At 51.5% G+C, this 13515-nt stretch overlaps 1 protein-coding gene across 1 annotated transcript in view; it reads right to left on the bottom strand.

Moving 5' to 3' along the window:
* The window catches only part of drosha (drosha ribonuclease III), a 50677-nt gene that overhangs the window by 15962 nt on the left and 21200 nt on the right, over window positions 1-13515 (bottom strand). The window contains 6 exon segments of the mRNA XM_057012605.1: window positions 2893-2963; window positions 8649-8751; window positions 10814-10913; window positions 12987-13046; window positions 13204-13264; window positions 13364-13502. Of these exon segments, the coding sequence (XP_056868585.1) occupies window positions 2893-2963; window positions 8649-8751; window positions 10814-10913; window positions 12987-13046; window positions 13204-13264; window positions 13364-13502 (534 nt within the window).

Below are 13515 nucleotides of genomic sequence, written 5' to 3'. Positions count from 1 at the left end.
CTCTGTTGTCAAAGCAACCCTTGTTACGCGTCAACGATGCAGCGCGGATTAAAAAAGGAAAACACGAGCAACAAGTGAGGTCGTGAGCACACGTCAGTCAGGTGGGTTTGGTCCTGATGGTGGTCCTGGTCCTGGTGGTGTCCTGGTCCTGGTGGTGGTCCTGGTCCTGGTCCTGGTGGTGGTCCTGGTCCTGGTGGTGGTCCTGGTCCTGGTGGTGGTCCTGGTTCTGATGGTGGTCCTGATCCTGATGGTGTGATTCTTCTCATCTCATCTTTATTCATGGCAAAGAAAAACTCCCCTTTAACAGGATGAAACCTTGAGCAGGACCATCGAGGACCGGCTGAAAGGGGGGGGTCCGATGGCAGCATGCCTGGTCCGATGGCAGCGTGGTCCTGGTCCCGATGGCAGCGTGGTCCTGGTCCCGATGGCAGCGCGATCCTGGTCCCGATGGCAGCGCGATCCCGGTCCCAATAGCAGCGTGATCCGGTCCCAATAGCAGCGTGATCCCGTCCCAATGGCAGCGTGATCCCGGTCCCGATGGCAGCGTGGTCCCGGTCCCAATGGCAGCGTGATCCGGTCCCGATGGCAGTGTGATCCCGGTCCTGATGGCAGCGCGATCCTGGTCCTGGTGCCAGCATGGAACAGGAACTGGATTTTGTTTAGCGAGGGAAGAACCAGACTAGGAATATCAGAAGGACCTTCTCAGTTGGTCCCTCATTGGGCCGGCCAGAACCTCTCCCCAACCCCCACCACCAGGCCACCCGGCTGGTGTTTCTTTCTGGTCTGCGTCCATCTGTCTCCTCTCAGCTTTGTGGGACGGAGCCGCCATCAGGACGATTCAGCAGGGGAGGAGGTGAACAGCCGAGGCTATTTCCATCCTCAGCCGGCACCATTGAAAAGTTTCAAAGAGCAGAACCGAACTTCTCTTCCCCTGGGAACGGCTCCTCTAATCAATGAGCTCTCGCGTCATTCATGCTCTCTCTATATTAAGCTCAAACCTGAATTTCTATTTAAACAGCAACTAAACGTTAAAGGGGGAAACTTTGCCTGTTAAAATGGACTCCATTCACCTCTCTACCGCCATCGACCGGAGGAGACATAACTAAGCTAGCCAGCACCAAAAGGTGGGAGCAGGACACCGAGTCATCCTCTCACTCACCCTTTATAACCCCATCATTTAGCAAGGCGTGCTAACCAGTTCCTCGGAGGAGGTTGGGGCTGCGCACGGGTTTCTGGACTTCTCAGGGCGGATTGCGTCACATTAGCCCGCGGCGCCGCTACACGGGTGCGTTAGAATGCGGTTGGATTTTCTTCGCTCTTGTCAGGAATCTCTAATAGTAGCGGCGCTAACTTTGGTCTGCCGCCCACGCGCGTTCATCTCATCATCAATTACACCATCGCGGAAACGCGCAGCAGCGGGAAGCCTTTGCATCTAAAGCCAAACATAACCTGTTTGTTCATTATTCCCTTTTGTCTGCGAGGCAGCGGCTTTCAAACCCGCCCGCACCCACAGAAGCTGCTCCTCCGCGCTGTAAAGTTCACGATTCTCCGGCGTCTGTAGTTCCCCCCGCAGCTCCTCTCATCTAACCAAATTAACTCCTCCGATTTGAGGCTTGATAAGCGCGTATTGACATTTGTCGCAAGAGGAAAGACGGAGCGTTCCGAAGCAACAATTGACGGGGGAATAGAAAAGAGGGAATTTAATCACACGTGACGGTAAATATTTGTCCCCTGAGCTGCTGTTCCCAAGCAGCCGCTCGCACGGGGGGGGCGCTCCTCGCATCGGCGGCGTTTTTCTACGGCTCCACAACATCAGCCGCCTCTGGATTCGGCTCAAACCGGGTTTGATCGATGGAGGCTGTTGTCCCAAAGTGTGTAGGAGTCGCCGCCTGAACTTCAAACACCCCCAGCAGCCAATTAGAGAGCAGGTCTGCCGCCGCCCGCCAGACATGCAGCAAGCGCCTTAATTGATTCCCAACATTTTCTGCCAAGATAAATGCAAATACCGACGCTTTCATCAATTACTCATGCTGATCCGTCTACACACACACGCGCGCGCACACACACACACAAACAGGTGTTCCGCCTGAGGCTGGCAGACCCGATGTTCCACACCACCTCCACTTCGATCCACAAATTACACCAGCCAACAACAGCCTACATGCAGATTTCTTTGTTTCTCCATCTTATTGTTTTATCCTCACACACACACACACACTCACGCCCACACACACACGCCACGGACGGACAATGAAGAGTCCGGCGAGCGCGGGGAGCTTTCAGGTTCTCCGTCTGGCAGAACGTCAGCATCCCGGAACGTGCAGCGTGATGCCAAAACATGCAGCTTGTGGGCTTGAAGGAATAAGAGGCAGCAGCTTGGTGGAGCTGCTACAGTTCTGCCTCCCACAGATCAGAGCAGCGAAACGGAGCCGATCTGGACAAATGACCGAACGGCTGCAACAATGTCTCCAACGCCCAACGAGGAATCGGCGCCAACGCCGCCCCCGTTTGTCGCGTTCTACTGATCGGTAACGTTAGCGTGGAGGGAGAGGGTCACCGATGCTGGGACGCAAGCGGTCGACCTCACCCGTCATTACGGGTGACCTCTGACCATCCTGGTGACCTCAGACCATCCTGGTGACCTCAGACCATCCTGGTGACCTCAGACCATACTGGTGACCTCAGACCATCCTGGTGATCTCTGACCATACTGGTGACCTCAGACCATCCTGGTGACCTCAGACCACCCTGGTGATCTCTGACCATGCTGGTGACCACTGCTACAGAAACGTGAGCAGGACCCACAGGAGGGTCTCGCTGCGCTCCTCCAACGCCATTTTTAGCTGGCGAGGAGCCCCGTATGGAGGATCCAGGACTGTGTTGTGCAGGTACCTCGCTGTTGAAGAGCAGACGGCCGAAGAGCTGCCGCGCCTCCTCCAAGCCTCCCTCCAAATACACGGCGCCTGCGGGGAGAAGAACACAATGAGGGAATCGATAATGTTTAGGTGGGTGTTTATTTACTGGAATTAAAACCGGCGCGTGACATTCCGCCCGTGCGATGATGCTTTCAACCCTTTTAACGGTTCGCAGGCAATTCAGGAACTCTCCCCTACTGAAAAAAAAAAAATTCTAATTAATTGAACTCGGCAATGAGTTATAATTGCTTTATTAAGACGTAGCAGTGGAACGACCTCAGGGTTTGTGTGCAGACGCCCCCCCGTCCTGTCAAAGCCAGAGGAAGAGGCGACCAAGGTCTCCTAAACGTCACGCTTGACTTTTAGAATGTCACAACGCGTCTCTGTCACATAACGAGGGACGGGAATAAGAAAAGAGACGAGCGCATCCACAGCAGCGCACGTTGACCGCCGCTCAGGAGGAGGCAAGAAGATCTGGCGTGAGGGGAGCGTACGAGCCGCCCGTCAGCCGTCAAGGTCGGCGTAAAAGCGCCTAAAACCAAGGTTTCTGCTTTCTGAAAGGTTTTTCCTCCTCACCGCCGCCACACTTGGCTTCTTCACATTTAATTAAAGAGAAGCGTGCAAAAGACCGACCTTGACGGGTTCCACAACGTCCATCATCGGGTGGCTTATGTCAACTGAATATCAGGGTTTTTTTGGTGACAGCTCTGAATTCTGACTTTTTAATCTTACAAGACGCTCAACAAAGAGAAAATGCAACAATTGGTGTTCAGCTAAATGTCAGTGGAACCATCGTGGGGCCTTTAAGGAGCCTGGAGCATTCAGCCCAACACAGGGTGGCTCATTTAGCTCCAAATCCAATAACCACCTGCCAAATTGGGTAGGCGATCACGCAGTGGCTTTTATTACGTGCATAAACGGGCGGTCCAAAGGCATAAGCTGTTTTCATGGACGCCATCAAAAACATACGAGGGATTTATGGTCTGGGGAGGGCAAACAGCTTTCAGATGGCTAACGGGCCGTTGGTACAGGCAGAGCCACAGCACTCTATCTGCTGCCCCCCGTTTTCCCGAGCGTTTCCCGTGATGAACACTCCGGTCGCTGCAGATGTGTCAGCACAGCTGTAACCTCATACGTCGGGGCGGCGGCTCGCTGAGGGCGACCGCAGGAACGGTTCTTCACACGAGGTTCTCATCAGAGCGGATTTGTGGTTGCGATACCACAGATGGTTCCTCTGGAGACCAGCTGTTGGGGGCCGCTCCCAAAGGACCTGGGTTTGAAGCCCTCTCAGCGCTCTCATCCAGCATGTTCAGGCTAGCGCGTGTGGGTGGAGCCGGGGGGAGGGGGACCCGGGTCTCTTCGTGTTTTGATGACATGGCAGGTTTCCGCCCAAACGGCGGTCTCAGAGCTGCAGAATCTGAAACTTTTTGCTTCATATTAGATTTTTGCAAAGTTCCTCCAAGACTTCAGAGGAGCAGGTAAGCAGCAGAGCCTCCAGAGGTTTCCAAAGGTATTAAAAATCTCAAAGCAACACCTTTGGTGTCAATCAAAGGGCCCGCAGATGAAGAAACCCGGCCGTGCAGTTAATTCTAGCGAGAACGCTCTTGACAAGGCGGCTATCCGTGCAAAAAGTGTGCCCCACAGCTATCCAATCAATCGCACAACTTGCTGCAATCATTAAACGGAGATATGTGGTTCACAGAGCAGCCCCTCCCAACACACACACACACACACACACACACACACACACACACACGCGCGCACACACACGCACGCCTCCACCCTCAACCGTCACACAGCAAAGTTGGAGCTACGCCTCACATATGCTCACCAATAGGCAAATTCCAAGCTAGCAGCTCTTCCGCTCGTCTCACTGGGAACTCTGGAGAATCAGAGCCAGAGCAGCTGGGATCCAAACTGGGCATCAGTCAGATTCCAGAGAAACGCCCATCAGCCGCGTCGCTAACTCGACTGCCGACTGGTCTCCTTCCCGCGAGGCCACCGGGTCACTGAGCAAACGCCGGCCTTCTTCACGCACATCTGGAAACCCCTGAATTCCACATGATGTTTGGAGTTCTTTTAACAGAATTTGGTTGTTTTCGCGTCCAAAAAACATGAAATTCCTCCCGAGCTGCTCAGTGGGGTCAGCTTGGCGTTCCTTCTGATCCGGAGGAGCCAGTGGGGGCTGTGTGGTAGAGCTGCCTGAACTCAGAGGGCAGGAGAACTTTAATGCCGTGGTTTTAGATCACTTCATGAAGCCGAACGTCATATTTATGTCATATTTATGGTAACGGAGCTACAGAAGGACAATGGAGAAGAAACATCTCTAATTAAAAACGCCTGATGAACGCGGCGACAAACGTGATCTTTGTGTGTTTGATCTGAAACCACGGAAAAAAGAGTCGCGACCCCCCCACCCGCTCCATTTCACAGCACAAATATGAGACACGTCAGATGGAACAACCTCAAAATAACAAAGGTTTCATCCAGTTGGAGGCGCTAATGAATCTTCACATCTGTCAGGAGTCTAATTCGGGCGGCTGCGCGCCGCCGTGCTGGAGAGCAGAATTCCAATGTCTGTGGGCTTTCAGTGACCAATAAAAAGGCAGCGTCGGGGGCATATGAAACACGAGTGGCTGACAGTCGCATTAATAACCCAGAATGAATTATTCAAAAACGCTCAGGCTCTAATCCATCAAATAATATATTAAGCCATTCCCTCTCAGCTGAGCGGGACTGAAGCAGCAGACGGACAAAAGCGCCGCATTGAAGGGCAGAGAAATAAATAAAATAAACAAAACCCAAGCAGCAGAATCCACCGCAGCCGCGACAAAAGGCGGCACCGCATCAAACATCTCACTTTAAATAAAAAAATAAAGCCCAGCCAACGCCGGCGCGGCTACCGTCGCAGCAATTAACAAAGGGAGCAACGCTTGCCGGGTGAATACGGCGGCGCCATTGTGCGTGAATCTGATACTCAGCAAGTGAGAGATAATCCTTTCTCTCCATTCTTTTAACAGGAAGAGCTTAGAGAGAACCCTCACAAAGGTTCACCATCTGTATCCCCCCACGGCTGCTGGCGCCGCATAATCCACAGATCAACTGTACAAGGAAATTAGGGCCATAAAAACGAGCGGGGCTCCTTTTCTTCTCCTCTCACTTCTTTACAGAAACACTTTTCTCCAGCCAGGAAGTGAGTAGATGATGTGGCCTGAGAGGGAACCTGAGGGCAACAGGCAGCGTGCACGCTCTGGCCCATAATAGTCCCGTTATCACCCAGCACTCCGCGCTTAAGCCTTGGTTATTACTTTTAATTAAAAGGCATGGACGGTTAATATTATTATTGATATAAGATACAATTATATGTTCGTTTACTAAGTTTATTATTAGTTGCAAGACTAGAGAGGAAGTGTGTAATTTCGGCTTTTCCCTGAAGATGTAATGGCGCATAATTAAAGGTGGTGTTAATCAAAAACCTGAGTTCTTCTAAAAGGGCGACACCTGTCGTCAAACCGTGCCGAAAATAAGAAACAAATAATAAAACCTGCTGTCGCGGTGAGCAGGAAGTAAAAGGAATAAATGAATAATCACCGGTTAAATCAGGAATATCGAAACCCATGATGCTCTTTTGGGTCTTTGGTGAACGGGTGGAGGACAAACGAAACCTCTGTGTGCTTTGGGGTTTACGTGTGTCGGCGTGTGTGTGTGTGTGTGTGTGTGTGTGTGTGTGTGTGTGTGTGTTCTCCTGAGCTCTGCATAAACGGACCCCTTCCGCGTCGACTCGAAAACCTCAGGTCGATATGAGAAGTTGTGGTGAGCTGGAGAAGTAAAGAGCCTGAGCAAAAGTACAGTAGGCGGGGGGAGGAGTGTGTGTGTGTGTGTGTGTGTGTGTGTGTGTGTGTGTGGGGGGGGGGTGCACAGGCCAAAAGAGCCCAAATGAGAATGGCCCGGTCCAGGAGAAGTTAATGACGGAGGGGATCAGAAAAGCAAAATTTCCATTCAACACTTTGAATTATTCAGGGTTGCAGGGCACACATTTGCATTGCCGATGCCTTTGCTTCCCTCTCCCCCCTCCCTCTCCCCCCTCCCTCTCCCCCCTCCCTCTCTCCCCATTCCTCCCCCCTCCCTCTCCCCCCCTCCATTCCCCCACCCTCTCCCCCCACATTCCTCCACTCTCTTTCCCCCTCTCTCTAGCAGGAGAATGGCCCTGCCTTAGGGTTTGGGAGATATTCCGGGGCCCAGCGGGGGGGGGGGGGGGGGCTCATGCAGAGCAGGAGTTTATCTGCCATTCCCAACAAAGCCGGGTTCAAGAGTCACAGAAACAAATAAAAACACAGGTCAGGAAAGACGCAGAAGTCTGCCGGGGCTCACAAACGTGTTCCATCAGCGCTTCCTGAGAGAAGGAGCCATTGGAATTCATCCGCACGCTCCGGAAAGGAGGAAAAAAAACTGTATTAAGATGGAAAAAAATAAATAAATAAATAAATAAATAAATAAAAAAAAGGACGGCGGCTTCAGAGAAGGCGGCTGCGAGCGCCCGCTGCTTTTTCAAAAGTGCTTTCTGACACCGCTGTCAGATGAAGTGACGTCGTGCGTGCGGCCGTATCGCGGCGCCCGTGAAGGGGCGTGAAAGGATGAGTCATCGTCTCCGTGACATGTTTTCCACCGAATAACAGAAGAGGAGGGCGAACAGGCGGTGGCTCAAAGAGACGCGGCGAAGTCTCGGGGAACAGACGGGGGAGCGTCACGCCGCTTTGTCAACGCCGACTCTGAGCGAGTCTCTCGACAACAACGCCGAACTGAAAAATCCCAGGATTCACTGGGTCGGCGCGGCGGAATTCACCGAGTAAAAGGGGAATTTTGGAAACGATGAGCCGGTTTCTAAAATCACAATGAGGATTTGCGATCAGGAGTTCGGGATGTGGGACAGATGAAGTGGCCGGAACTGTCGTCTGCCCTGGAAAACTCGTGTTTCCTCATTTGTTCTCATGAATAGTTTTCAGATTCATCAACTTGTTAGATGTCATCCTGATTTATTGATGAGTTTACAACAACAGCGTGTGTGTGTGTGTGTGTGTGTGTGTGTGTGTGTGTGTGTGTGTGATCCTGGTTTATTCATCACATTTGAAACGTGAGCAGAGAAGAAGAAAGGCGCCCCCCCGCTGTCACGGAATCTGCTGCCTCCACGGAGAGCCGTGGGACAGGAGAGATTACCGCTCCCGTCTCTGCCGATAATGAACAAGTGGGGGGGGGCAGTCAGCACTTTTCCCCCAGCGTGGAGAAGATCTTAAATGCCCCCCCCCCCCCCCCATTTTTTGTGTCTTCGGGGAGCTCGCAAAAGATGGCTGAACTGGTTCAATCAAGATGGTGATAAGATGTGGAAAGCTGCCGAGTCGGCAGCTCTCCGGGGGGGAGGCTCGGATTAGCCCCTCTGTGGGGTCCGACCGATCGGGTACTGGGGGGGGGGGGCTGCAACAGTGTGCCGGTGTCACACATTTGCCCACTCTGTGACCAAATGGTGATAAATAAGATTCCTTAAATCTGGGCTCAACGAGGAGATCCCGGAATCTGGGAGCAGAATAAGAACTTATGACAATAATAACTGAACAGAACTTTAACACTAAATCTCTGTTTTTTAGCGGAAGAGATGAAATAAATGATGCTCGACCCGCCCGGGCTGCAGCCGGTCCTACACCCGCTTCCCCCCGGATGGGATCCAAAGTGGCGCCTCACCTATCAGAGCCTCGAAGCAGTTGGCCATGGCGTGACGCAGGTCCGACTCGCGGCAAAGGTCCGGCCCGTGAGCGTAGAGCATGAAGCGATCCAGCTCCAGTTTCTGCAAGAGACGGAACACACGCTCGTCACCGACGCCTCGCTAACGGGCTCCGGAACACTTCCCATTCTGTGCATTTTCAAAGGAATTCGGCGGGAAAGCGTCTGGATTGCGTTTGTCTCTTTAGCCCCTTTAATGCTCGGGGGAATCGAGGAGCCTGTTCTCTGGAAGCCCGGCTCCACGGCGCTGACAGATGTGCTCGCGTGGCGTCCAGCTGTGGTAAAGGAAAGGAAAACTTGGAATTTAAGTTAGATTTAAGCTAAAAAGCAGTTTTCCTGCGGGTATTTATGCCCAAAGCTGCACCAATCTCCAAAGTTAAACACTCCAGTTTATTGTTTGCCGTATTCCTCATTTCGGGGTTTAATGGCATTTGTTCGGACACCAAAACAGGAAGTTTAATCTCAGGACTTTGTGGTTTTCTCAGGTGTCTCTTTTTTCATGATTTATAGAGCCGAGCAGTCGCAGCACTTGTTTCCCAGTGGGATCAATAAAGCGCTCCTGCCGCCTCCGTAAAAACTTTATTGTCCTTTTAATATGCTGGAAGTTGTGTTGTTGTTGTTGTCTGCTGATGAGGCCTCATAAGGCCCGCGGAGACAGTTTGTGTGCTGAACTGATCCGAAACACTTCACCTGTGATTAGAGACGGAGGACGAGGTGTTTGGGGAGATGCGTGAGAGGAAAGTGGATCAAGAACTCCTCAAACTGACCCACAACCGGGAAGAGCAACAGCCGGGCGACCGGGCTTCTCGTCAGCGCCATAATTAAATTCCACCGCAGCCTGATGATGTGTGAGTATTGGCTACATATCACAGAGGTTTGCTCTTTTAGTCTGACAATCCTGGAACGCGGTGAAGGCAGCGTGACTTTGATTAGCCTCTGATGTCGTGCAGCTTTATGCTAGCTGCGCCTGTTCTCCAGTCACGACAGACAAGGAGGCGAAAACAGGGGGGGGAAAAAACCACGATCAGTCATTTTGTCATGACAGAAATCATTAAAGAAATATTGTGCAGATGTTCAAACGCAACAAACACCATGAAAGCTAAAGAAAAAAAAGAGGCTCCGCTTCCTTTGAATGATTCAGCGCCCCCTAGTGGCGATCTACGGGAACACATGATAAACTCTACTGTGATGAAGGAAGGAGACACATTAAGGGAAGGGAGAGCACAAGTGAAATCTGTTAGTAGAACTTGTTCAAGAGGTGGATGAGTCCTCACAGCCAAGTCACAATCACCCAACTTGACTGGCAGAGCACCACAACCAAGACGGCGAGGGTGCCGTTTAATTACGGCTGCTAACTGTCGGTGGTATCCCACCTCCTGCGACGGCGCGCGCACATTAAAACACAATTCAAAAATACTCCAACTCAGAGGGAAGCCGTTCCCACTTTCATGCCTTCCGACTGAAGTGGCGGATTGTTGCCGTTGCTCTCCCAGAGATGTTTTTTTTGAAATATAATTGCGAGTGTTCTTCAGCAGAAGGGTTTAGAGGAGCCTGGTAAACAACTTGGCAACGTCAAACACTGTATCACACTCGCTTTAGCGCGAGCGGCAAATTGAAACAAGCCAAACTGCTGCACAGCGCTAATGCAGATGCGAGCGGCTGCATCTTTGTATTCAGCGGGGAGCAACATGAAAGATTGGAGTTTTTAATTGCTTTCTCCACATCACGGGATGATTATTGTTGTGTTCTTTGCAAACCTGCCAGCGAGTGAGAGCCGGCTGTACTACGCTGCCAGCACGAGGCGAGGGATGGGTGGTGGGGGGGGGGCAGTGATAACAGGAAATGGAGAGTGTTTCAGGAAGACCTCCAGGGGCCCACCCGGACCCCAGCTGTACTAGTCTGGTCCTCCAAAACAACAACCTTTTAACTCCAATTACAAACCTGAGGGGGTGAAAAAAAAGTGGAAGGGATGACAGAAACGGGGGAAAATTACACTTTTCCCTCGTGCCCCCTTAGAGAGAAGCTGAGTCAGAACGGCGGGACTGGAAACAATAACATCATCTCAAACGGGTTCACCTGTCAGACCCTGCAGCCCCCCCCTGCAACAACAACAGAGGTGTGTTTACCTTGGCCAGCATGGCCAAGTGCTGGTTCTGAACAATGGCGGTTCTGTAGGTTGCCAAGCCGCCCTCCTCCAAACTGGGAAACAGGTAGTACAAGTGCACGCTGCCGACAGAGAGAGAGAGAGAGAGAGAGTTCATTAGAGATTTACCACGAATCTTCGCTTCTTTTCTCCTTACAATCAAAGGTCAATCAATTCATCCGTTTTTAATTAACGGGCTCCTTGACGACGGCCGCGCGAGAATCCCAGGAACATCTGGAAATCCCTGGCTGCCTCCCAGCCCGCGCGACACACGAAATTGTTTTGGGATGATGACACCGGGTGAAAGCGCAGACAGACACAAGATGAAAATGAAAACTATTTTCAGAACGAGACGCAAAGGCCTGAAACGTGCAGAGAGCCGGGGGGCGTGGCTGCGCGATGGTTGTAGGCGCTGAAGTAAAAATACACCTGCGCTGAGCCAGTGGGACTCACGAGTGCTCGTGATCTGGCTCACTAGTTCTGGCTCACATCCATTCTGTCGGCGGTGGCGTTGGCTAACATGTTAGCATCACCAGTCCACCAACAGTAATTAGCCTGATGGAGAAGGAGGCTGATTAACACAGTGTTTTTCAAACGTTGCTGCGGCGGCGTGAACATTCTGTTAGCCTCCGCGTTCGTGCGCACCATCGGCTATCAACACCTGAATTTACACCTTAAAAATCAACTTCTGGAGGCAGCAAAATGGTTCATAGGATAAAATGCAAATGTTATTCTAGACTGAGCTGAGGTTTCGGATTTAATGAGGCCCCTGAGCCCAAAAACAATGAGAATGCTTAATGAAGAAAAGTGAAGTGTCTAACACGCACAAAGAAAATGATCAGTTATTTATTTCATGCTGTCTCTTCCTGCATCTACAATTGATCACCAGGAGCAAAAAAAAACCGGATCGCTGTTGTTCCCAGGTCTGTGCGGAAACCTTCAGCAGCGCCACAGCTGGATTCTGGGGGAGCGGGTTGTGTTTTCATTATGATCCGCCGGCTCCTGAACGCCACCGTATCATTTGATTTCATTGAAATGAAAAGCAATTTGTTTAATTCACTCATTTCTAATCAAAGCAAAAGCAGGGAAGCAGGTGGTGTTTCCATTCCGTTCTCCAAACATTCCCCAAAGCACCTGACTTTTCTTTTGGGTTATTTTTCCAAAAATGAGTGAATGGAGGAACGAGTGTCAGTCAACCACTCAGCTTACCTCAGGTGAGTAATGAGGCGCGTGTTGGCACCAATTTGGATCTATTTTTTTCCCCAAAAATCCCCGCTCTGATCACGACCTGCCCAGCCTTCACCGCTAAATCCCTGCACTCTCTGCTCAAACGGGCAAAATATTCTGCTGGCCTCTGAGGGCGAACGTGTCTACTGGAGGTCCACCAGACGAGCTGGATGGATCTGCTGTACCTATTTAACTGGACAAGAGGCTGATAAATAATTCAGGAGGCCAGAGTGTAGGCCAAACGTGTCCCGTCAGACGCTAACAATCAAATAAGAAAGCCCAAGGAGGGAGGGGGTAACAACACGCCCGGAGATATCCAGAGGAGCAGAGGCTAACCACCTCCTTTGTAACACTGTATAAGGAGCTGAACCAGTGTCCTGTGCAACCCAGTGTCACTTCCCATTAAGGTTTAATCCTGCTCCTGAATGTTCAGTGTTGTGGAAGCTTTAGCTTCGAGGGCTGCGAATTACATTTGGGTAGCAGAAGTTACGCTGTTGGGCAAATGGAAATGAGCTTTAAAAAAAATTCAATTCTCTTCCAGGAGCAACCTTTTCTTTCTGCGTGTTTGGGTCTAGTAAAGCCCACGTCCTACTACACAGGGGTGGGCACTTTCTTTCAGAACGCTAATAATAGCTCCGTGTAATTAGCAGCAATGTAAGCTAAGTGCTGGGCAGCGTGTCCACGCACTCCTGGAGTCACTAACGGAGGCTGTAGCCCAGACAGCTAATTGCAAGTTGTCATGGAGATTTTCAAGTCATTAAAGAGGAGGTAAAGGGGGAGAAAATATTACCAATTACCAGTACATCACTGTCTAGAGCGTGGTGGTGACTGACGCCGACAGACAGGAGCGGCCGTGAGCGGGGGGGCAGAGATGTAGTCGGCTTCAATTAGCGGCCGCGTCTATCAAAGGAGCGGGCGTGTTTTCTCACCTGGTGAGGAACTCGACGACGGCGTCACCCAGGAACTCCAGCCTCTCGTTGTGATTGATCCTGGGGTGGAGGGGGGGGGTAGAAGGGGAGATTTGAGGTTAGATGAAGAAGCAGTGAGGAAGATCAGAGCGTACCAGCAGCTCAGGTTGGGTCAGAAAAAAAGAAATAAATCAACGTAAACTCTAAATGAGCTCGTTTTCCCAGTTTACCGCCATACCTGGAGGGAGAGGGGTCGTCCTGTCCCAGGCGGGACATGATGTTGATCAAGGTGTTGATGCCTGAAGAAAAAAAAAAGCCCCAGGAAGTCAGGGGGGCGGAGTCAGATGGGAGTGGGTGTGGCCATATTCGAGGTAAATGGCTGAACAGAAATCACGCACCCTTCTTCCTCATGTACATGTGGTGGACTTTTCTGTCCCCGTACTTGGGCTGGCGGATGCCACAGTTGGAGAGGGAGTTGCGGGCGTGGTCGGGGTTCATGCCGAAGTTGAGGTGATGGCTGGGGTGCGTCATGGCGAGCTGTGGGGGGGGG

Source organism: Takifugu flavidus, chromosome 17, assembly GCF_003711565.1.
Source record: "Takifugu flavidus isolate HTHZ2018 chromosome 17, ASM371156v2, whole genome shotgun sequence".
In the NCBI taxonomy this organism is placed as follows: Eukaryota; Metazoa; Chordata; class Actinopteri; order Tetraodontiformes; family Tetraodontidae; genus Takifugu; species Takifugu flavidus.
This window is presented reverse-complemented; position numbering and strand designations above follow the sequence as displayed.